General features: G+C 39.2%; 1 protein-coding gene across 6 annotated transcripts in view; it reads right to left on the bottom strand.

Annotated features, from left to right (window-relative positions):
- Window positions 1–2,562: 2,562 nt before the first annotated feature.
- Window positions 2,563–24,024, bottom strand: part of GRIK1 (glutamate ionotropic receptor kainate type subunit 1) — a 467,772-nt gene continuing 446,310 nt past the window's right edge. For 2 of the 6 annotated variants that reach the window (XM_042229760.2, XM_027978475.3), the window contains 3 exons: window positions 22,196–22,446; window positions 3,431–3,517; window positions 2,563–3,022 (listed from right to left, as the gene is read on the bottom strand). In XM_042229760.2, the coding sequence (XP_042085694.1) occupies window positions 2,867–3,022; window positions 3,431–3,517; window positions 22,196–22,446 (494 nt within the window). In that variant the 3' untranslated portion in view covers window positions 2,563–2,866. Of the gene's footprint in view, window positions 3,023–3,430; window positions 3,518–14,210; window positions 20,891–22,195; window positions 22,447–24,024 lie in introns of those variants that run through there. The other 4 variants (XM_042229778.2, XM_027978483.3, XM_042229785.2 and 1 more) reach the window with 2 other exon arrangements.

Below are 24,024 nucleotides of genomic sequence, written 5' to 3'. Positions count from 1 at the left end.
ATTCATCATTTGTAATTCTTAAATATAAGAATCTAAAATTCTGATTGATCCCAAATCTGAGTGTTGATTACAAGCACAGAAAAATATACGTCCAGTATGTGTTATTGCTATTTTAAAAGGTCATTTTGTTTCCTCTTCATGTCTGGAACTATTTCTGTACTCAAATTCTACAGGGACTAGATTAAGTTTCTTTTAGTTGTAGAATAATCCTGCAGAAACCAATGGGATTTAATTATGTGAAATATTGATCCAGTGCTTGCTCCTTTCCTGATGCTGTTTCCCAATATCTCAACTCTCCATTGGAGAAGGAAATGGCAGCCCACTCCAGTGTTCTTGCCTGGAGAATCCCAGGGACAGGGGAGCCTGGTGGGCTGCTGTCTATGGGGTCGCACAGAGTCGGACACGACTGAAGTGACTTAGCAGCAACTCTCCTTCCTTCCTCCACCCCCACTCCTGTGCTCCTGAATTCTGATGTTTTCTTGAACTTCCTTTTCGTTCTCTCAAGGCCACTTTCTGAACCTCTGGCCGTGTGAATTGTGCCTCCAAGTTACCTGTCATGCAGTGGTCTCTCTGGCCTTCTTATGTTGCTGTTCTGTCACTAAGTCATGTCCGACTCTTCATGACTCCATGGACTGCAGCATGCCAGGCCTCCCTGTCCTTCACTATATCCCCGAATTTGCTCAAATCTCAAATTCACATCCATTGAGTCAGTGATGCCATCTAACCATCTCATCCTCTGTCATCCCATTCTCCCTCTGCCCTCAATCTTTCCCAGCATCAGGGTCTTTTCCAATGAATCATCTCAATTCTTTGCATCAGGTGGCCAAAGTATTGGAGCTTCAGCTTCAGCATCAGTCCTTCCAGTGAGTAGTCAGGGTTGATTTCCTATTGGCATTCCTCTAGCCCAAGCTACAGTATCCTTCCTCTGGGCTGCTGATCAAGGGACCCTCTCTCTCTCTTTTCCTCTTCTTAGTCTTCTTTCCTTCAATTCTTTCTCTAACCTTAGCCAGAGTGGCTGTTACCTCTGGGCTCCATTGCACTCTTTGCATTTTAGCCAATGGACTCCTTTTTTTTTTTTTCCCCGTCATTCTGGCCCTATATTTTCTTACTGCAGTGCCTTAGAATACACTTTTTTCAACTGAAACGCTTTCCTTCTCTATCTGATGTTTCTCCCTGGACCAGATTAATTTGCCCTCTTTCAGATCTTAGCTATACAATAAATGCCCGACATATGGACCTTCCAGTTGTGAACTTTCAAAGACGCAAATGTGTATTCCATCAACATCAGGTGTGATTGAAATTGCACACTGGAGAAGGCAATGACAACCCACTCCAGTACTCTTGCCTGGAAAATCCCATGGACGGAGGAGCCTGGTAGGCTGCAGTCCATGGGGTCGCTAAGAGTCAGACAGGACTGAGCGACTTCACTTTCACTTTTCACTTTCATGCATTGGAGAAGGAAATGGCAACCCACTCCAGTGTTCTTGCCTGGAGAATCCCAGGGACGGGGGAGCCTGGTGGGCTGCTGTCTATGGGGTAGCACAGAGTTGGACATGACTGAAGTGACTTAGTAGCAGCAGAATGACCTTTCACTCTACCATCTCCCAGCTCCTCTCCCTCCAGTCGGTAACTCTTCTTGTCTGTTCACACGATGCCAGCCCTTGTATGCCAGCTATTGTACTGTGCTGCTGCTACTGCTGCTAAGTTGCTTCAGTCATGTCCAACTCTGTGCGACCCCATAGGCGGCAGCCCACCAGGCTCCACCGTCCCTGGGATTCTTCACGCAAGAACATTGTACTACTACTGTACTTTACAAGGTACTGCACTGTAAGATTGAAATGTTTTATTTTTTGTGTTTGTCTTTTTATGTATTATTTGTATGAAAGGTGTTCTAAACCTACTACAGTACAGTACTTTGTAGCTGATTGTGTTAGTTGGGTTCCTAGTCTTCTTTTGTTGATCTTATGAATAAAATTGGACTAAATAGACTGTCAGAAGGGAACACATTCATATGTAGACTTACTGTGCCTTCCTCAAGGAAGACCTCCTTGTCTCATCCCAGGTTAAATACTCCTGTGTGTTCCTGCAGCTTCTGACCTCCATTGAGGAAGCACAATCCAGCTTTGGGTAACAGAATGCTGTTCTTTTTCATTTTACTATAAACTGTGTGAGGGCAAGGACCGTATCTGTTTTCCTTACCTTGGTATCCCTAGAACCTAGAAGGGTGCCTTGAATGTGGTGGACTCTTTTATTTTTTAAATGAATTTTTCCTTTTTAGTATCCTTTTATGTTATAGTCACTGATCCAAGTACCATTCAAACTACTTATAAACTTAGATTTTAAAACACAAAGATGAATGGTTTTATTCTACTAGAAAAACAAGGTACTTGGTACAAGCTAAAAAGATTTTTTTGTTGTTTTTAACACAGCCAGAAATGGCTTTGTCAGGCTGAACAGATAAGAAGAGTCATCAAAATAGCAAACTTGACAGCTGATAACACTTGGAAACCAAACATTGTGAATCAGAGCAAGTGGTGGGAAACAAACCAATACTCAAACTCATTCTGGAAAAAACCCTGTTGTTTTATTATTACTTAGAAAGCACACACAGCAATTTATTGGGATGAAAGAGGAAAGGTAAAATAAGTGAGCATACAAATTCATTTCAAAAGAATCCATGTCACTTCCCAAGTAATCTCAGTCTATCTGAGCTTTCTAAACTGTATTTCTTGTATCTGTATCCATAATCTGAGTTATGCATATAGATGTATGTAAAACATTGCACCATTGTTAGAAATCCTTTATCCAAAAACCTGCAGTAAGCATGTTTTTCTTCCTGAAAGCTTACTCCAGGTGTGTTCTCAGCTCACGCCATCGTCTCTTTTCTCTGAGTTCGTCTTTGATGACAAGTAAGGATACTTGTGAAGGATGATTTCCCCTTAGTTCTTGACTTTTTCTTTAACTTTTTCTGATTTTTGAGTGAGATTCCCAGTTCTTCCATGATGGCATTGAAAGAGAGACACTAGAGGACACGAAATAATAGAGCATCAGTTTGATCCACTTGTCTCCAGCCTGCATTGATCTGTTTCCTGTCTAGGCTTTTAGGATTATGAGATATTGGTTGAAGGTAACTCTGCTACAGGGTGCATCCCCAGCCAGTTCCCACACCTCCTCCTCCACCCACTGGCCACCCACCTTTACTACTAGGGGAAACAGATTTGGCAAGTCAGCTGGGCAAACTTTGGGATTTCATTCACAAAAGAAGTAGCAGAAAACTACCCAGGTAGGCTCTCAAAATAGAAAACTTACCTTTGCGGAGACACCAAAATAGAGTTAAATTAAGTCATTTCCCCCAGTGAGATGATCCAAACATTGATAGGATTATCAAGGCATACGGACACTTCAGTAATGCTATAGAAAATGAACAAACCTTCTCTACACCAAGGCTTTGTTTTTTTCTCCCATGAAACCTTACTTTGTTCCTAAAATAAAATCTAATTCTTGATGACTTTCCTTTCTGATAAAAAAAAAAAGAAAAAAAAAACAATTTAAAATTTTATATTTTCTCCAAAAAAAAATTAAATAAATAAATAAAATAAACAGAGATCTGGCAGCAGCAATGATGCAGCTGTGGTTGAAATGAAAATAATATGGTACTGAACTGCACAGCAAAGACGATGGCATAATATGAAAAGAAAATGGAATTATGAGCATAAAAAGTTATGCATATGCAGATGGCATATATGTGCATAAATGTATCTGTTACAATTATGCTATATCTGTTCACATGCACAATATATAAATAGCATAATAAGACATAATTTGCCATCATTTCTTCCAGCCAAGAGAAGATCTTTGAGTGACAAATTTCTGCTTGTATAGGGATTTCTACAAAGTAGTGTTGTTTTTGAAGAGATTGCTCCTAAAATGCTCTCTAAAAACCCAAAGCCTTTGGTAAAGTTTATGGCAGTGCAAGCACTATTCCTTGACCATTAACTTACAAAACGGACAGAGTTGAAAACCAAATGATCATATAGCACCAGCTGATTTCTAGAGGATGTGCATGCCTGACAGGAATAAAGTGGTGTCTCATGTGTGCAGAGTACAGAATGTCTTCTGTGTTCCTTCTGTATCAAAGGGCAACACGCTTTTCTGAAAGTTGACACTCTACTTTGTTCCATTAAAAAGCTGATGCATTTGAAACAAGCAGCATTTTTAATTCTTCTACTTGATTTGAGAATCAGACTTAACAAATTTAGATCCTAGGTATAAATTATTGGCTTACCAGGCTCACACCTTTCTAAAAAACTAGCTGTTTGTATATCCGTTCTTATTTCTTTTATACCTAAGTGTTTATAGGATTTGAATTTCATTTCCACTTTTCTATGATACTAAAAAAAAAAAGAAAAGAAAAGAAAATTCAGGTCACGCATGTTAATTTTCTTCCAAATGGTAAGTTGTGGCTTCAGTGAATTGAGAGGGTGTCACACCACACAAAGAAAAATTCAAAAATGTTTTCCACGAATTATACTTCAAAAACTGCAACGGCAAGTGTCTCACAAATGAGATGTAATTTTTGTACCATTACGTGATGTGGAATTTATGTGTTGCTACTAAGATGGAAAGAATATTTTATAGTATTGCTGCGTTAGACAGTGTTGTATTGGGGTTTTGCAAGCTTTGTTCAGAAATTTATTTGAATGGAAGAAAGTGTTTTTGCACAGGACTTTTCTGGTTTCAGAAAGTTCACTAAGATGGAAGCGGCGCGGCGGGGCGGGGCGGGGCGGGGCGGGGGCGGGGCGGGGCGGGGCGGGGCGGGGCGGGGGGGTGTGGAGAGAGAAGGAAGGAGTGCCAAGGAGTTTGCATATGCTGTGACACATAAACCTGCACAGCAGCTTTAGAAAGGAGTTAGTCTGCCCATCGTATAGATGGGGAAACTTACTAACACAAGTATTGGATAACTTGCCCAAGAAATATGATTCATAAGTTAAAGAGCTTGTATTTGAACTCAGTGCTCATTTGACTCCTCAAACTTAACAGCTTTCACTTGAAATCTCCCACACCATGATGCTTAATTCTTTTAATTAAATCATTATAAAGAGCTCTCTGTGGATTCTTTCCTCATGAAAGATGTTAAGAACTATAATCTTTTGTTTCATTTGAATTCACTAATGCTTGATATTTTTCTCTACTTTTTTTTTTTGGCCATGTCGTGTGGCACGTGGTATCTTCATTCCCGAACCAGGCATTGAACCTGTGCCCCTTGCAGTGGAAGCCTGGTGTCTTAACCACTGGGCCACCAGGGAAGTTCCTCAGATGTTTGATTTTAGACAATCACTTTGTTTTGCACAGAAAACCACCAAATTGGGCTTCTGTTAACCGACATGGCTCATGCAGGAGATACAACCAGAAAGGCACTCTTAAGTCTCTCCTATTTTGGGTAAAGGGGCAATCACAAATCTTATCTTGATAATACATATCAATCAAATTTTTCTTTAAAAACAAAACCAAATCCCGTTCCAAATTTTTAATTGCCTGAAAATACAGCAAACATCTTTTTCATTCTTTGATTAACCTTGGGTATTTATTTCTTGCTGCCTGTGTGAGAAGGCATATAAATATTTTATCAGTGGTCTGGTTTCTCTGTCATAAACTATGATTTCTTTTTGATTCTTACTCTGTCTCCAACTGTCAAAAGGAAAATGGCAAGATATTGGGGCTGACCTTTCTGCTTCCAAATTTTTGCTATAGTCACAAAACAAGATGACCTTTAAGGCCCCTCCCAGCCATGAACTTGAGTAAACCACAGGCTCTCATAGCCACAGGAAATGAAAGTGTGAAGGTCATCTTTCAGCTCAGAGTAGCTTGAGAGAGGCTTGTCTTCATGAGTCAATTTGCCTATTGTAATTTAAGAACTGAAAATACACGTAACATATAAAGACTGCGCTTCTGAAGCAGGATCCAAACTATGGTAGCTTTCCAAAGCTTTTACTTCCAGACTTGGTTTTATGAGCCCCTTTATGTTCATACAATCACACACACACACACACAGAGGTAAGGCGTGAGGTGTAAATTTCTAAGCTCTTTTGTTAGAAAATATCAAGCATAAAAATGCCCAGTAGCTGCCTTGCTCTAGAGGCAGGAAACTAGAAGTAGGGTGCTGTAGCAGCATCCTTCAGTGCTTTGCAGACTGGAACCCCCCCCCCCCCCCGCACCCCCGCACCCCACCCCAGTTAGCTTGGATCCTGGGCTGTCCCATTTTTCTCTGGTAGATGGAATTCATGTTTTTAATGGATCTACGTAGATGACCATGAATTATAATTGTGAGTTGGCTCCTGGCGTCAGAATGCTGGAATTGAAGTTTAAGCTTACTGGACAGGTGATTATTTTCTCTGACTCAGTTTTCTTATCTATAAACTGAAAATAATAGTAGAATCCTCTCTTTTTTTCTGCAAATGTGGTGAATTTATTTCTTAGCTTTTAGCAAATAAAAATATTCCCCCTGAGGAATCCTTGTCATAGAGCTAATACGAGAATCATTAACCTGACATACGTTAAACACTCAGGGACAATACCTGGCACAAAGTAATTACTGTGCCTTTAAAATAAAAAGTTATTCATCACTGAAAATATTTTAAGTCTATGGCACTTACTGATCTATGTATCTGTCTATCTATGAATGTATGTAGAGTCTTTTGGACAATAAAGTGATCAAACCAGTCAAAAGGAAATCAACCCTGAATATTCATTGGAAGGACTGAGGCTGAAGCTGAAGCCCCAGTACTTTGACCACCTGATGCCAAAAGTTGAATCACTGGAAAAGACTCTGACGCTGAGTAAGACTGAAGGCAGGAGGAGAAAGGGATGACAGAGGATGAGATGGTTGGATGGCATCACCAGTTCAATGGACATGAACTTGGGCAAACTCTGAGAGATGGTGAGGAACAGGGAAGCCTGGTGTGCTACAGTCCATGGTGTTATAAAGGACACTACTGAGCGACTGAACAACAGCAATCATCTATCATCTATCTATCTATCATCTATTTGTGTGTGTGTGTGTGTGTGTATGTGAAGCAGAGAAACAGTGAAAAAAGTTGATATTTCTTCAGTTTTAGCTTTCACACATCCTTCTTTGCACTAATTCCTTTGAATATTTTATAAACAGTGTTTTAGTTTAGTAGGTTCTGTACATGTTTAAAGTATAGAATTTTCAATGCCTATTATTACTTGTTTTACCCAGCCCATAACATACTTTGGTATTTATGTAGTAACAGGTTATTATGACAGCTTGTATCTTGTTCATAGATAGGTGCTCATCTATAAGAAGGAAATGGAAACTAACTGCAGCTCTCGTCATTTAAAACGTGTAATCATCTTTGTGCTTATGGGCCTCCATTTACAATGAATCACTATGATGGTATGTTTGATGGGAAAATTCACTGATAAATGAATTTGTATAGTAATCAATGATAGTACTGCTATCATGCTGCTCCTCACTCTATCCAAAGATAAAGTGGTGTGCGTGTGTGTGTGTGTGTGTGTGTGTGTGTGTGTGTGTGAGGTTTCTCTTGTAGAAGAAAGGAAACTGAGAAATAGAATTTAGTCTATTAGAGACTTCAGCTGAAACTTCAACTAGCACTATACAAAGGGAACATTTCATGCAAAGAAGGGCTCAATAAAGGGCTGAAATGGTATGGACCTAACAGAAGCAGAAGATATTAAGAAAAGGTGGCAAGAATACACAGAAGACCTGTACAAAAAAGAGCTTCATGACCCAGATAATCACGATGGTGTGATCACTCACCTAAAGCCAGACATCCTGGAATGTGAAGTCAAGTGGGCCTTTAAAGCATCACTACGAACAAAGCTAGTGGAGGTGATGGAATTCCAGTTGAGCTATTTCAAATCCTGAAAGATGATGCTGTGAAAGTGCTGCACTCACTATGCCAGAAAATTTGGAAAACTCAGCAGTGGTCACAGGACTGGAAAAAGTCACTTTTCATTCCAATCCCAAAGAAAGGCAATGAAAAAGAATGCTCAAACTACTGCGCAATTGAACTCATCTCACACACTAGTAAAGTAAAGCTCAAAATTCTCCAAGCCAGGCTTCAGCAGGACGTGAACCGTGAACTTCCAGATGTTCAAGTTGGTTTTAGAAAAGGCAGAGGAACCAGAGATCAAATTGCCAACATCTTCTGGATCATGGAAAAAGGAGGAGAGTCCCAGAAAAACCTCTATTTCTGCTTTATTGACTATGCCAAAGCCTTTGACTGTGTGGATCACAATAAACTGTGGAAAATTCTGAAAGAGGTGGGAATACCAGACCACCTGACCTGCCTCTTGAGAAATCTGTATGCAGATCAGGAAGCAACAGTTAGAACTGGACATGGAACAACAGACTGGTTCCAAATAGGAAAAGGAGTATGTCAAGGCTATATATTGTCACCCTGCTTATTTAACTTATATGCAGGGTACATCATGAGAAACACTGTGCTGGAAGAAGCACAAGCTGGAATCAAGATTGCTGGGAGAAATATCAATAACCTCAGCTGTGCAGATGACACCACCCTTATGGAGAAAGTGAAGAGGAACTAAAAAGTCTCTTGATGAAAGTGAAAGAAGAGAAAAAGTTGGCTTAAAGCTCAACATTCAGAAAACGAAGATCATGGCATCTGGTCTCATCACTTCATGGGAAATAGATGGGGAAAGAGTGGAAACAGTGTCAGACTTTATTTTGGGGGGCTCCAAAATCACTGCAAATGGTGATTGCAGCCATGAAATTAAAAGATGCTTACTCCTTGGAAGGAAAGTGATGACCAACCTAGATAGCATATTGAAAAGCAGAGACATTACTTTGCCAACAAAGGTCCATCTAGTCAGGGCTATGGATTTTCCAGTGGTCATATATGGATGTGAGAGTTGGACTGTGAAGAAAGCTGAGTGCCGAAGAACTGATGCTTTTGAACTGTGGTGTTGGAGAAGACCCTTGAGAGTTCCTTGGACTGCAAGGAGATTCAACCAGACCATCCAAAGGAGATCAGTCCTGGGTTTTCACTGGAAGAACTGATGCTAAACCTGAAACTCCAATCCTTTGGCCACCTCATGTGAAGAGTTGACTCATTGGAAAAGACCCTGATGCTGGTAGGGATTGGGGGCTGGAGGAGAAGGGGACAACAGAGGATGAGATGGCTGGATGGCATCACTGACTCGATGAACGTGAGTCTGAGTGAACTCCGGGAGTTGATGATAGACAGGGAGGCCTGGCGTGCTGCGATTCATGGGGTCACAAATAGTTGGACACGACTGAGTGACTGAACTGAACTGAACATTAGCTTTTGTAGCTTTAAAAGAATAGGGACCCAAATGTACAGATGAACATATTTGCAGAGCAGGAATAGAGATGCAGAGAACAGACTTGTGGACCAAGGGGGTGATGAGGATGGTGGGACGAATTGGAAGAGTAGAATTGGCATACATACACTGCTATGGGTAAAACAGATACTAGTGAGATTGCTGTATCGCATACTACTACTACTACTACTGCTGCTGCTGCTAAGTCGCTTCAGTAGTGTCCGACTCTGTGCGACCCCATAGACGGCAGCCCACCAGGCTCCCCCATCCCTAGGATTCTCCTGGCAAGAACACTGGAGTGGGTTGCCATTTCCTTCTCCAATGCATGAAAGTGAAAAGTGAAAGTGAAGTCGCTCAGTCGTGTCCGACTCTTAGCGACCCCATGGAGTGCAGCCCACCAGGCTCCTCCGTCCACGGGATTTCCCAGGCAAGAGTGCTGGAGTGGGGTGCCATTGCCTTCTCCGTGCTGTAGAGCATAGGGAGTTCAGTTCAGTGCTCTGTGATGACCTAGAGGGGTGGAGTGGGGCAGGGTAGGATAGGAGGGAGGCTCAAGAGGGAGAGGATATATGTATACATATAGTCGATTTACATTGTTGTACAGCAGAAATCAATAAGACATTGTAAAGCAACTACATCCCAAGTTTTTTAAAAAGGAGATACTGCTCTATTTTGCAGAAAGTCATTCCCCATACACTTCTTCAGTATGCATGGTGTGTTCCCATCAACTCCCCTTTCCTTCCCTTCTCCTGCCTTGTTTTACCTTCTTTTCTGGCTTGTTTCTCTTTATAATTGCTGACTACATGGCAACTTCTTTGGATTAACCCCGATAATTGATTTCTTGGTACAGCTTCCCTGATAGCTCAATTGGTAAAGAATCCGCTTGCAGTGCAGGGGACCATGGTTTGATTCCTGCGTCTGGAAGATCTGCTGGAGGAGGGGAAGGCTACTCACTCCAGTATTCTGGCCTGGAGAATTCCATGGACTGTGTACTCCATGGGGTTGCAAAGAATTGCAGATGACTGGACGCCTTTCACTTCACCTCAGTGTGCGTCTGAACATAAATTATCCTCTCCTGACACCTTTATCCTATTATTGCAAATACCTCCTGCAAGGATTGGGAGGAGCTGATTAAGCTCTCCTTTTGTAACTAAAATAAAATGCCTCAGGAAAACATTAAAACAAAAACCTAAGGTGGGGAATGTTTTTTACATCATAGGAAAAGTTGTGTGCCTGAATTTGATTTTTGTTTACAATATTGAAAGAACCCAGCCTAAGCCATCTGGGACAGGCTTTCATATTGGTTGCAAACTTGGCATCAGGATGTGAATATCAGGTTGATTTCTCATTATATATTCCATTTTTATGCATTCAGTGCTTTCATTCTTTAGTACTGTTTAGGGGAACTACTTTGAATACATAACTTCAAGGGTTTTTCTGACACATTATTTTTTAGAAGGTCGGGCCTACCCAATAATATAATATAGGTTTTACATTTTGTATAGTTTTCTCCCTTTAATTTATTAGACTCCTTATTCAATGACACTTGAAGTAATCTGTAACACTGTGTAGTAAATTTTCACCTTATGCTTAGAAGAAGAGAATGATATCGGTAATATTAAAGTCATTTTACTGCTACAGGAATCTTTAATTTTATATATAGGCTTTAACTTAAAGGCAAGCTGCGATTTGAAGTCTTGCTGTAAAACCATTCTTAGAAAAATATAGAATATCAGGAGATATAGTAGGGAATACTTTGCTGAGAAATAATGTGATTATTACTACTATTGTTATTATTTTCTCGATCAGCAGAGGCAGTGTCTCAGTAATATTTTTCTTAACAAGAAGGACTAAGAATTCACATCCTTTAATATTATTAAACTCTCAAGGTCTTGTGTGGATGTAAACCTACTATGTTCAATATGTTCTGGACCTAGAGTCCAGAAGTTTTTCAAGGAACATAACAGAAGACTCCTGCTCATGAGCTTGCTATCTTAAGGTTTTGGAAAGTCTGGTTGCCTATCTGCACAAGTGTTTTACTTCTCAAGATAATTGATGATTTGAGAACAGAGATCAGGCTTCAATTATTCCACACTAAGTACAGGGAGGAGAGTCTTAGAGGAAAAATACATGCACTGTCTTTGTGTGCAGTTCCTGTGTCCTAGAACTCAAAATTTGAGCATCACCATTCTGGTTTTATCAGTTTTCCGAGTTTGTTCGGAAACCCTGGGTCCTCTTTTATGTGACCATCCTTGGAGTTAAAAGCAAAAACAAAAACAGATCTGTGAGGTTGAGAGTCACCACGGTAGCTTCCATAATAGTGGTTATGATGAATTGTGCCCTGAAGCTCATGAGGAAGTTGGTTCTCCTTTGAGTTTGCACCAAAACTCTCAAGTGGAGGACATTTCAACACTGAATGAAAATGTGAAAGTGTGGCCCCCACCCTTCTCCTCACCTGTGACTCAGCAGCTACTGCTTTCACAGACTGCTTCATTGCATTTTTTATGCTTTAAACTGGCTCTTCATAGGTGCCAGCCCCTAGAGGCCTGTCTTCTCTTGCTTTGTCTGTAGCACATAGATGCCAATAGCTCATGTTTCCTAGCTCCTTTAATGCCATATTTTCACCATCTTTATGTCCTTTTACCATTTTTCTTCTGTATTTCATTTATGTTCCCAGACCTGAGGCTTTCTGCTGACATTTTAGCTCTCTCAGATTCTAAATTTAAGCTTTGAATTTCTTGCATGAAGGCATGCTCTGGAATTCCTTGTTTCTTATCCAAGGCCTTTAAACTAAAATATATATATATATCCATGGGGGACACAGGGTTACTTGATGGCACCAAACACACACAAATCATCTTTCTTGGGTTCATTTTTATTTAAGGATTTTATTTAGAATTTTTTGTTCCTTCCATTACATTAAATGTAAGTATAGTGTGGGATGTCATTTCTTCTCTCTCTCTTTTTACTTGGTGTGACTGTCCACAATCCCCAAGCTCTTAGGGCAGCCATTCCCAGCCATTTTTGCACCAGAGACTGGTTTCATGGAAGACTTTTTTTTCCAAGAAAAATTGGGTGAGGGTTGATTCTAGGGCACACAACCTAGAGTCCTCACAAGCAGAGTTCACAGCAGGGTTCATGCTAATCTAATACTGCTGCTGATCTGACAGGAGGTGAAACTCAGGCGGCAATGCAAAAAGTAGGGAGTGGCTGTAAATACAGATGGGCTCCCCTTGTGGCTCAGCTGGTAAAGAATTCGCCTGCAATACGAGAGACAGAGGCAGTTTCGCTTGCTTGCCCCCAACTTAATCTTGCTGTGTGGCCCAGGGACTGGGGAACCCTGTCTCAGGATATAGGGAAGTTTATTTCCCTCTAACATTAGTGATGATTTCATAGAAAGTTTTGAAATACGAAGTTAGCACCAAGGCAGAACATTTTGATACTAATCTATGTGCTTTTACCAGTTCTTCTATATCTCAGCCTCTTTTTTTCTACTTCTAAAGCAAGAGCTTTCATATACATTGCCCTCAGGGTAGGGTTGACACAGGGGGAAAAAAATAGTCAAAGTTGCAGCTTTGAGTTCTTAAATGAACTTGTATGGATCTATAGAAGCCATTGCTGTCTTTGAAGCTATTAATTACAATAGTCAGGTGTTTCAAAGGAGAAAAAAGAAGGTACTTGGAGTTGTAAATGTTTAGAGCCTTCTGGATCCATCATATATGACTGGGCCTGCCAGAGCATGGTTTAAAACAGAGCATGGCTGCTGCTCTCTATCTCTGCCACGTTCTCTGAGATCCCCTGTGTTCCCACTGTGGTCTCCATATCAGGACTACGTATAGAATTGTTTCCACTCCAACCTCAAGTCTCCTGATCCACTGGTTCTCTCAGGCCTTCCACAAGGCTCCTGGTTGGGAAGGGCCATGGATTTTTGGATGCTTGCCCTGGCATGCTCTGAGGTTAAGCAGGACTCTGAATGCACTTTTAGGCTCACTGCCTAGACATTCATATTTTGCCATACTTTTGGATGTATGATTTCTCTACAAGTCTGCCCACCTCCTGCGTTACATACCATGAACCCAACAATGACACTTTCTGTTCGGGATTCCCCTGAGATTTTCCAATGTTTCTACTTTTCTGTCGCTCCAAGCTGGGGCTTCACTCAGGGATGATCATGAGAGCCCTTCTCAGGGATTTGAATAGCATTTAAAGGTAATGATTTCCCTCCAGTTTTGTCTTTCCTAGTGGTCAAGAACTGGTCAGGGATTGGGAAAAGAGGTAGAAAAGTATGTATTATGCATATTTCCTCAACCTTGACATTGTTCATTTGCTCAGTTGTGTCCCACTCTTTGCGACCCCATGGATCTCAACCTTGACCCTCTGGGTTTTAGTTTTTGCTAATTAAGAGCTAGACTTTTTGAATTCAAACAACTAATTCAATCAACCAAACACCTAGATCTTGAGATCAAAAGCCATCATATTTAAGATTTTTGTCTATTCTCCAAGTTTGTAAAATCCATGTAAAATTGAAAACATAAGATCTTGAGTCATCTCTAGTTTGGGAGAAACGCATATAAAAACCTTGATGTTGATGGTGAAGGAAGGTAGGGATAAAATCAGTGTAAAAAGAAAGAAGCACATCAGCCTTTCCTTTGCTTCCCTTTGTGTCTCTTTAGCAGAATTACTTAAGTTTCACTTAAAGATTAGAGACTTTCCTGGGCATTGCAGCCCCCTGAACTTCTTCTTTCTAGAATTGGGATTGAGGCTGTAATCAGTTCCATAACTTTGAATAACTCCCTAGGTACAATTCCTTTATTTTCCTTTTTCCCCCCTTTTTTATGCCTAGTCTATAGTCTCACCAAAGTAAAAAAATGATTCTACTTCTATAATCTTTATTGTATTTTTAATGACTCATTTATGATTTATTTGATGAGAACCCTCTCACTCTATAATGCCATGATAGCTATTGTTTTCTATATCCAGAACCAAGCACTCTACCCCAAGTATTGAAAAGGCAAAGTAATTCTGTTTATGACAAGAATTCAACATGTTCAACATAACTACACAACTTAATAAATATATGTACATATATATGTAATATTTATTATATCAAGTCAGTCAATCCTAAAAAATCAATCCTGAATATTCATTAGAAGGACTGATGCCAAGGCTGAAGCTCTAATACTTTGGCCACCTGATGCGAAGAACTGACTCTTTAGAAAAGACCCCAATGCTGGGAAATGTTGAAGGCAGGAAGAGAAGGAGATGATAGAGGATGAGATGGTTGAATGGTATCACTGACTCAATGGACATGAGTTTGAGCTCTGGGAATTGGTGATGGACAGGGAGGCCTGGTGTGCTGCAGTCCACGGGGATGCAAAGAGTCAGACACAACTGAGTGACTGAACTGATATAATATATATTTATATATAAATATGTTGATGTGTATACATATGTGCGCATGCATATACAGGCTTCCCAGGTGGTGCAAATCATAAAGAATCCAATGTAGGAACTGGAGGAGAGGTGGGTTCAATCCCTGCGTTGGGAAGATCCCCTAGAGTAGGAAATGGCAACTCACTCCAGTATTCTTGACTGGGAAATCCCATGGACAGTGGAACTTGGCCGTTTACAGTCCATGGGGTCGTGAAGAGTTGAACACAACTGAACACACGTGCATGCGTGCACATATGTATACACACATATATGTATATATGCGTATATATGTATACACACATATATATTCTCCAAGCTTTTTTCTCCTCTGCTTCTACACTTTAATTTTCTTCCCACTTTCTAAGAGAATTTAAAAAATGCCATGGTTGGAAGAGAGATTTAACTGCAACCCCCTCATTCGACAGATGACCAAGTTGAGGAGGAGGGAAGTATTATACAATGCCTTGCCTACAGACATAGTGATTCAGCAGAGGTCCAGGGACCTGAATTCTTGGCTTGTGGTTCCCAAGTCACCTTTCCTTTGGGCCACAGATGTCTTTCAGGGGTTGATTTACATGGTAGTGTCAACCTGTACACTGGAAAAGTTATTTCTAAATGGATGCTAATTGCTTCTTGGCCTCTCTGTTAATTAATGAATGTTTGGGTTTCCAGGCAAAGAAAAGCTTCTTTGCACAATTAACAGAAATAACCTGATTAGAGAGACTTCTCCAAATCGCTTGCTAAGTAAATTAATCAGACTATAGAAGAAATAAAGTCAAGGATGGCTTGGAAGCATCTGATAATGTGCCAAATTTCAGTGAGAAAACAAAATTACCAAATTGTGTTAGGTTATCTATAGACAGTAGTGTTTTTCAGCTCTTATGTTTGGTAAAGACTAAGTGATCAGGAAAACCTTATTTGAAGTTGAAAAACCTGAGTATTTGAAGTCTGACCACTCCGGTTGAAAAAAAGAAAGAAAATTCTGGCTAAGCTAAATTTAAAATTATAATCACTAAGGAGAACTACAGTGGCTTCATTACATCACTCAGGTTTTACTCATTGTTTTTGTGTGTATATCTGGACGTATACATTGTGATGTGGAAATGCATTGCAGAGCAGTGTGGCCAATTAGCCATATTTGGGCTGACAAGGATGAAGCTTAGATTCTGCAGGGTATGGAAACCACATAACATATTTGTATCGTTGGTTTTCTACCACAAGAATGCCCTTCTCTTTACAAATAGAATTTCTTTGAAAACTTAAGGGAGAATCCCACTTTCCATGATACCAGTCTCTGTGGAGAAGATTTAGAAAGCAAAAATGATTTTAATATGCCTGTGCATCTGGACATAAAATTCTATAACTGTGAGAAGCATAATGAGATGGCTCCTAAAGGCAAACTAAAACTGCAGCGTCGAGCAGAAATTTTTCATTATCTATAAGAGTTAATTAATAATGCCATTTGGCACAGTTAGATGTGCAGAAAATAGTACAAGAAGTAAGAATGCTTTGTTTCCCTTTTGCTTTTCAAGGCTGTTCAGGCTGCTTTTAAATTGCTTACTAGGAAATAGACCTTAGAGCGTAAGGGTCATGGGTTTGGAAACTAATTGGGATTCATTATTTTGCTGCTTTGCCCAGATGGCTCATATAGAACATAAGATAATGTGTGGCAAATGCACTGAGGTATTTGGAAATAATTTTCCTTGGATAGGTTTACAGTCATATAACCTAGCTGATTTTCCTAAAGTCACAGTCTCTATCCACCATGTATTCCTTGGCTAGTTCCAATTTTGCTGGAAAAGCTTTAAAATAATTAAATTTATAATTTTAGTCTGAAACAAAACAAGCTTTATTTTTTTGCCTTATTGCAAAAGGTAAAAGCTTGTATTGAGGCTACACAAGCTTGTTAAGAAATAAATTAGACAACATTACATGCTCCATAGTTCCTGCTCGCTTCCTAACTTTAAACAATGTTTCTCAGGGTATCTTGTTTGTGTTCAGTTGTTCAGTTGTGTCTGACTCTTTTGTGATCCATGGACTGTAGTCCACCAAGCTCCTCTGTCCATGGGATGTTCCAGACAAGAATATTGGAGAGGGTTGCCATTTCCTGCTCCAGGGGATCTTCCTGTCTGTGTCTGCTTCATTGACAGGTGGATTCTTTACCACTAGTGCCACCTGAGAAGCCCTTCTCAGAGTATAATCCACAGATAATCTGCCAATGTTAGTAAAAACTCACATTTCCTGTCTAATTTGAAGTCACACTGCTATATTCAAATAAATTTTAATAAAAACTCATGCTTACCAACTACTTTTAAGTAAAACAACTGTATTTTGGATTGTTGAGAAAAAAATTCACATAAGAAGAATACTCTAAAAAACGATCCTTGTTTTGAAGATGATTTGAAAGAAAAGTCATGTACATGGTCTAATTTTAGAAAAAACTGCTGCATTTGAGCTATTTTTATGTAAACTAATGTGTACAACTACTTTTAAGCATTCATGATCAGATTTAGTTAAAAATTCCAATTCCTGGGCTATTTTCACTGTGGAGGAATCTCTGGAGGTACAAACTATATACTCTGTATTTTAAATAATTTCCCCAGGTGATTCTGATGTACACTGAAGTCTAAAAACCGGCGACATGAAAAATAGAGATTGAAAATTTTCTTGTATGTTCAAGTTCTCTCTCTCTCTCTCTCTCTTTTTTTTTTTTTCCTAAATTCACTTAAAATGAATGCAATGACCTCTCCTGGAGTCATTGTGGGCTTATTGGTTATTTACTCGATGGCAGAATTGGTTGTCTGAGAGCAGGTATGAAAGGAGATAGAGAAGAAGGTAAGAAACCAGGGTCTGAAATGAAGGGCAGTTTCTCAAGAGAGGGACAAGTCACGAGACAGAGCAGGAAACTTACCTACCTGAGTGTCTTGAGTATCCTACCACTTACAGCTAAACAGGAAGATCATCATTTGAATATAATGGCATTTCTACCCCCAAGATGTGCACAGTTTCTTCCTCTCTAGAGAGGGTTTATTAAATATTTAATGCTAAATATATCTTGCTTGGAATTAACGATCCTACCTCTAGAATCGAGAAACGGCAACAACCTGAGTGCCTATTGTAGACATAAGAGTATGCTTTAGGTCACTACAGGTTTGGGAAGTGCTGGATACTTTTCCAACTTGTTGCAAATTCTCAATGCATCCTAACATATTAAACATACTGAAATGTTATGTAGTAAAGGGACATTTTTCCTGGTGTTCAACTGGTTACTCAACCATGAAAATCTAATTTGAGATTTGGCTAATGAAAGCCATTTTCACAAACATGCCTTTAACACAACCATATGACCTAGAAACTATACCCCCCTATTACATATAAGAAACCAAGGCTGTGAGAAATTCAGTTACTTGTCTAAAGACATTCAGTATGTGGCTCCACTAGAACCTGAACCTAAGTTTGGCTGCTTTAGAAAATTCTCTTCCAAGAGACTGTTTTAAGAGTCTCTTGTAGGACTCTGGGTCACTGTCTCATGTCTATTTCAGAGTCAACTGTTAGTAAAGCTGAAATAAAATTGTGGAAAGGATTAAACTAACACTGCTGCTGCTGCTGCTAAGTCACTTCAGTTGTGTCCGACTCTGTGTGACCCCATAGATGGCAGCCCACCAGGCTCCCCCGGCCCTGGGATTCTCCAGGCAAGAACACTGGAGTGGGTTGCCATGTCTTCTTCCAGGGGATCTTTCCAACCCAGGGATCGAACCTGTGTCTCTCAGGTCTCCTACATTGGCAGATGGGTTCTTTGCCACTAGGGCCACCTGGGAAGCTATTTACAGTGTGAAGTAGTACATAAATATTAATTTTATCCAAACCTCTGAATCATACTTTTAAATGATACTCTGTATAGAAAGGTAAGTTTTGTTGCCATTAATCCTGATCATCTATACCTCATATATAACCCTTGAACTTTTTGAGTAGCATTTTTGGTTTATTATATATTTTCCTTGGGAAAATAAATTTATGTAATTTGTGGTTTCTATATATAGAATCAATGAATTATGAATTATATAATGTTTATCCCAATATTTGATTTTTTAATTATTATTATGAGGATGTGAACTCTGACTTAGGGCAAACAGTATGTTGCTTTTACCTAAATAAATACTAATAAATCTTAGTGTAATTTATGGATATTTTCTTAAAGGTATATTTATTTAAAGAAGAAACCAAGACTGAGAAACAATCAGGGCAAGAGTCAACTTTCCTGAACATGCTTTACTAGAGAAATACAGAGTTGATTGAAGAGACTTGCGATTCAAAAATTGGAACCCATTTAAAGCTAAGCAAAGAGAAGGCAAAAAGGTACATGATTGCACAGATGGCCTATGTCTACTTCTGAGAAATATATTTTGGGGGATCACATCACATGTCAAAAGGTAACCCCATTAAGGAAAAGAAAGACAGATGGATCCTGTATTGAGGGAAGATGAAAAGCATCTTCAAATCCCCTAGTCATTGTGAAGAGGAAACAAGCTCAGAGGGACAGCAAGCAGCTTTTGTCACAACAAATTAAGTATGTTGTTGGCTTTCTATGTCACCATGCTCAGTTAGAGCGAAAATTACTTACAGCATTTGAATGCAGATGGAAAATAAATTTATAGAGATCTGTAACTAACGTATAGTGGAAATTCTTTTTTCTCTATTTTCTTCTCCTTGTCCTTCTCCCTAGTATACTTGGAAGGAATTGAAAATGGCAAAGGATCCAGAGAAATGAGTGTGAAAGCAGCAAGGCTCAGAAAGATTGCTACAAAAACAACCATTCTATCCTGGATGAGTAGGGTGGGAATAAAATAACATCTTGTGAAAAGATGTTCATCAGTGCAAAGAAAGAGGCCGAGTGAGCGGAAAATACAAGAGGCTAGGCATTAATTTCTAGCTTAGGAATTTGCTCGGAGGTTGCAAAAAATAATCTATAGCTTGAAAAATCACAGTTCCTTAAAGACTGAACATACTATCTATCTGAACCTACAGAAGACTGTCAATTTCTACAAATAAATGTTACTTGAAAGATCCCTACTCAGGGATCATCTTTGACTATGTTATGTCTTCCTGAAAGTGAAAGTGAAGCTGCCCAGTCGTGTCTGACTCTTTGCCAGTCCATGGACTATAGCCCACCATGCTTCTCCATCCATCGGGTTTTCCAGGCAAGAATACTGGAGCTGGTTGCCATTTCCTTCTCCTGGGGAATCTTCCCCACCCAAGGATTGAACCCAGGTCTCCCGCATTGCAGGCAGATGCTTTACCCTCTGAGCCACCAGGGAAGCCAATGCTCTTCCTCTGTGGTATCTGAGGTTTCAAGTTTAGTTTTCATTTTCTAAGTCTCTTTTTTGTATCTTTAAAATCTAACACATCTTTGAATCTCTGTATTAATGATACATTTCAAATAGTAGACTCAATTTGAATTAAAAATTAACATTGTTAAGAAGTTATGAAAAGATGGGGCTTTAGATAGTTGGAAAGTATGGCTTTACAGAGCATATGGTACAGGGAGAAAGAAAGAGGAGAAAAGTTTCACAAAGATGAAAAGACTGCCACAAGATAACAATTTGTTTTCATGCTTTGCACTGCTGAATGGCTGAACCTACTTTTGTATGAGGAAAAAGTTGCTTAATCTTAATACATGAAAATACAACTAAGATTACCATTCTCTCAATGGTATAGCAAATTGCTGCAAATGCACATATTTTGGAGTCTGTATACATCTAACACACCTCTGTTTCAACATCAAATGCACATGTGTTTCTAGTGCATTGAATTCAATGTTCAGAGTACATGAGTTTTGCTATCTTAATACAAGGGTAAGGGTTATGGCTATTTATGTTTAGTAGACACAGATAGCATCAACAACACTAATTAGCAGAAACAGTTTCTACTGAGGTACACCTTCTTTTTTTAAAAAAAATGATTACACAGTGTGAATTGAGGACTGTGTCCGAATCCCTTTCTCCTCTCGAATTAATTTGCCACATTCTAAATCCGTAGATAAAGTGGTTCCAGAAGTGGAGTTGGTTGGATGGGTTTGCTTACATTGCAGTCCATAAAAGAAACAAAAAGCCTTGCATGCAAAAGAAATGAGAAAAATATAGAAAAAATGAATAAATCAGAAGCAAAAAAATGAGTGTTTAAATGAAAATTTAAATCAAATGACAATTATGAGAAGCACATTAAAGCATAACATATACAAGCTTTTAATTTTCAAATTAGTTGCATAAAACAAGACACCTCAAGAGCAAATTGAAAGTTAAAACAAAGCAGATCAGTCCATTCTCCCTTTTAGTTAAGGACAGTTTTCTCTAACAAGGTCTAGGAAAGTGGTGCTTAATGTTCTCACAATTGCCTTGTAATTTCGGGAAAATTTTCATGATGAAACTAGGTTATAATCAATCATCCTCATCTTTGGAGATGTTTCCACTTAAAGAAAGTGGAACTCAGATTATTAATCAGAACTGGGTACATTATTTGGAAGGCCCAGAGCAAAATGGAAATGTAGAGCCCTGTGTTCTAAAGTTGTTAAGGATTTTAAGACATTGATAGTTGATACTTAAATTAGCACTGTCATTAATAGTGCATAGTTTCAAAATTCTAACTATTTTTAAATTCACTGGGTACCAGATGCTCTACAATGGGCATGAGCTATGTGTTCAGTTTATTCTCATAGGTTTATGAAGGAATTATCTTTAATCACCATCCTCTAATTAAGAATAGGGTAAATTCTTGGTGTGATTTTTCATCAAAGCTAAAATTAACAGGCAAAAAGGGTTGACTGTTGAAAAACCAACCATAATCCTAATTTGGAAAAATAAAAATTTTCATATTTTATTGTCATCCTGTATTTATCATTTTTTGTGAACTATTCTTTTGCAAAACATACTTTGATAGAGGTAATGTTCAGTTTCAAAATATTGCATTTATATCTTTATATAGACTGCTTTGCATTAGTGCATGTGCTCAGTCCTGAAACTAAGGAGATGCTAACATTTCTCTCAAAGGTTTTTTTTTTTTTATAACTTTTCTAATTTGGGATTTATTTCTTCCTTGCTCTATCTAGGGTTTCTATCTTAAGAGCAAACAACTGTTGAGGAAATTACCGAGGCTGAAATTTCTGTACTGTCATTTCAAAAAGTGCTAATTGGATTTAGTGTATAAGGTGCTTCCTTCTTCTCATTAATAAATGACGGGCATACACTGCCAGCAGCACCTGGCAGGGATTCAAGAGCTCTTTGCTCTAATTCAAAAATGGCTCTTCTTGGCATCGGATTCAATAGACTATTACGAAAAGGGGAAGCATCCTTAATACCCCTAAGCTTAAGACAGATAGCACAAACCCCAAACTAACCCATCTTAGAAAGAGATGACTCACCTGTTCAATATCGTTGTTCTTTCGGGATTTGTAAATAAATTCTCCAATGGCTACAAATACAGAAAGAACCAATCCAGCAGCCAGAACAATGAAGATGCCCCCAATATTTTCTACTCCCAGAGCACTGGCTTCTTTGTTGTCTTCTTCTGGACAGCCATTTCCCCGCCACCATTTTTCTTTCATCATATGGAGTTTCCCCTCTTCTTGTAATTGAAGAATAGCAATAGTAATTTTATCCCGGTAAGGAGAGCCTGTAAGTGAGGATATTTGGATATTGGTTACCAAAAGGTTGAAGAAGATGCAAAGAAGGGTTATCATCTTAGAGGTTACTTACAGGTAACTTACAACTGTCTTAGAGGTAACTACTCACAGCTATTGGAAAAACCTCAGTCTACAAATTGGCCAACAAAGGGCAGGGACAATACTATATTTTGAAGGATCTAAATAATTGGAAAGGACAAAGCTGACATGCTGAGATGAGCTATTACCCAGATAGTTCCTTTTAAATTAGGAACAGCTGAGCTGGGAATTCCATGACATCCTGTTGTTTCTGGTGAGTTTCCTATGAATCTTTACCCACATTAGAGAATTTCATCATTTCAATTCCATTTTTTCTAGGCTTTTGGATGTCTAATATTATGACAGCTTGTCTCGATGATCACCTGTGCCATTTCTTCTTCCTATGGGAGTAGCTAGACATTTCCTAGTCTCCTTTACAATGCCTTGTGGTGACTGACCAATTTCTAGCCACTGGGAGCTAAAGTGCTGTATGACTATTCCCAGTCCTGTCTCATGAGTCCTCCCAACATGAACCTCTACTCTCTCCCTCTCTTTCCTCAAATACTCAGCAAGGAGGAAACAATTTTAAGACACTAGGGATAGTGGAACCACTGGTTAGAAAGGGCTTGGGTCCCAGGATGACTGAATGAATCAGAATCCCTCTCTCAGTCTGCTATTGGATGATAACAAAGTTAAGAAATAAGTATTTACTGCCTTGGCCATTACAGACTTGCAGAGTAATTAGTTCATACTGACTAATACACTTATTAAGATACTATTAAAAGTAGGTTTTGAATAATTCAAAGGTCTCACAAAACACAGCTAGATTTAGAAAGTTTGCAAGTACTTTATTGATATTATTTATACTCTATCTTCTAGCAATGCCATTGGACTTTTAATTCTCTTATGAGTAGAGAGCATCAATATCATCTTGCTGCAGCCACAGCTTGCCCAATACTGGATACCTATGTTAATCAGAATAAAGGAAGAGATAAAAAAAGAGTGTAAAATTTCTTTATTAAATTTTTCCTTGGGTGCTAAGAGTTTTTGTAAGCTTTTTATTCTACTCAGTAAGAAAGTAGTACACTCTAGGTCTTTCTGTAAACTTTAACATTCTTCTTGGTGGAAAAAGAAAAATGAAAAAAAAAAAAAAGAAGAAGAAGAAGAAAATATGGCCTCTTAGAACAAGAAGAGAGCTTCAGTCAATTCAGTTCAGTTGCTCAGTCATGTCTGACTCTTTGCGGCCCCATGGACTGCAGCACACCAGGCCTCCCTATCACTGACACCCGGAAGAACTTGCTCAAACTCATGTCCGTTGACTTAGTGATGCCATTCAACCATCTCATCCTCTGTCATTCCCTTCTCCTACACTTCTCCTCCTGCCTTCAGTCTTTCCCAGCATCAGCGTCTTTTCCAATGAGTCAGTTCTTCGCATCAGGTGACCAAAGTATTGGAGCTTCAGCTTCAGCATCAGTCCTTCCAGTGAATATTCAGGACTGATTTCCTTTAAAATTGACTGGTTAGGTCTCCTTGCAGTCCAAGGGTCTCTC

Source organism: Ovis aries, chromosome 1 (assembly GCF_016772045.2).
Source record: "Ovis aries strain OAR_USU_Benz2616 breed Rambouillet chromosome 1, ARS-UI_Ramb_v3.0, whole genome shotgun sequence".
NCBI lineage: Eukaryota > Metazoa > Chordata > Mammalia > Artiodactyla > Bovidae > Ovis > Ovis aries.
The sequence above is the reverse complement of the archived record's forward strand: the minus strand, read 5'-3'. Positions and strand labels throughout refer to the sequence as shown.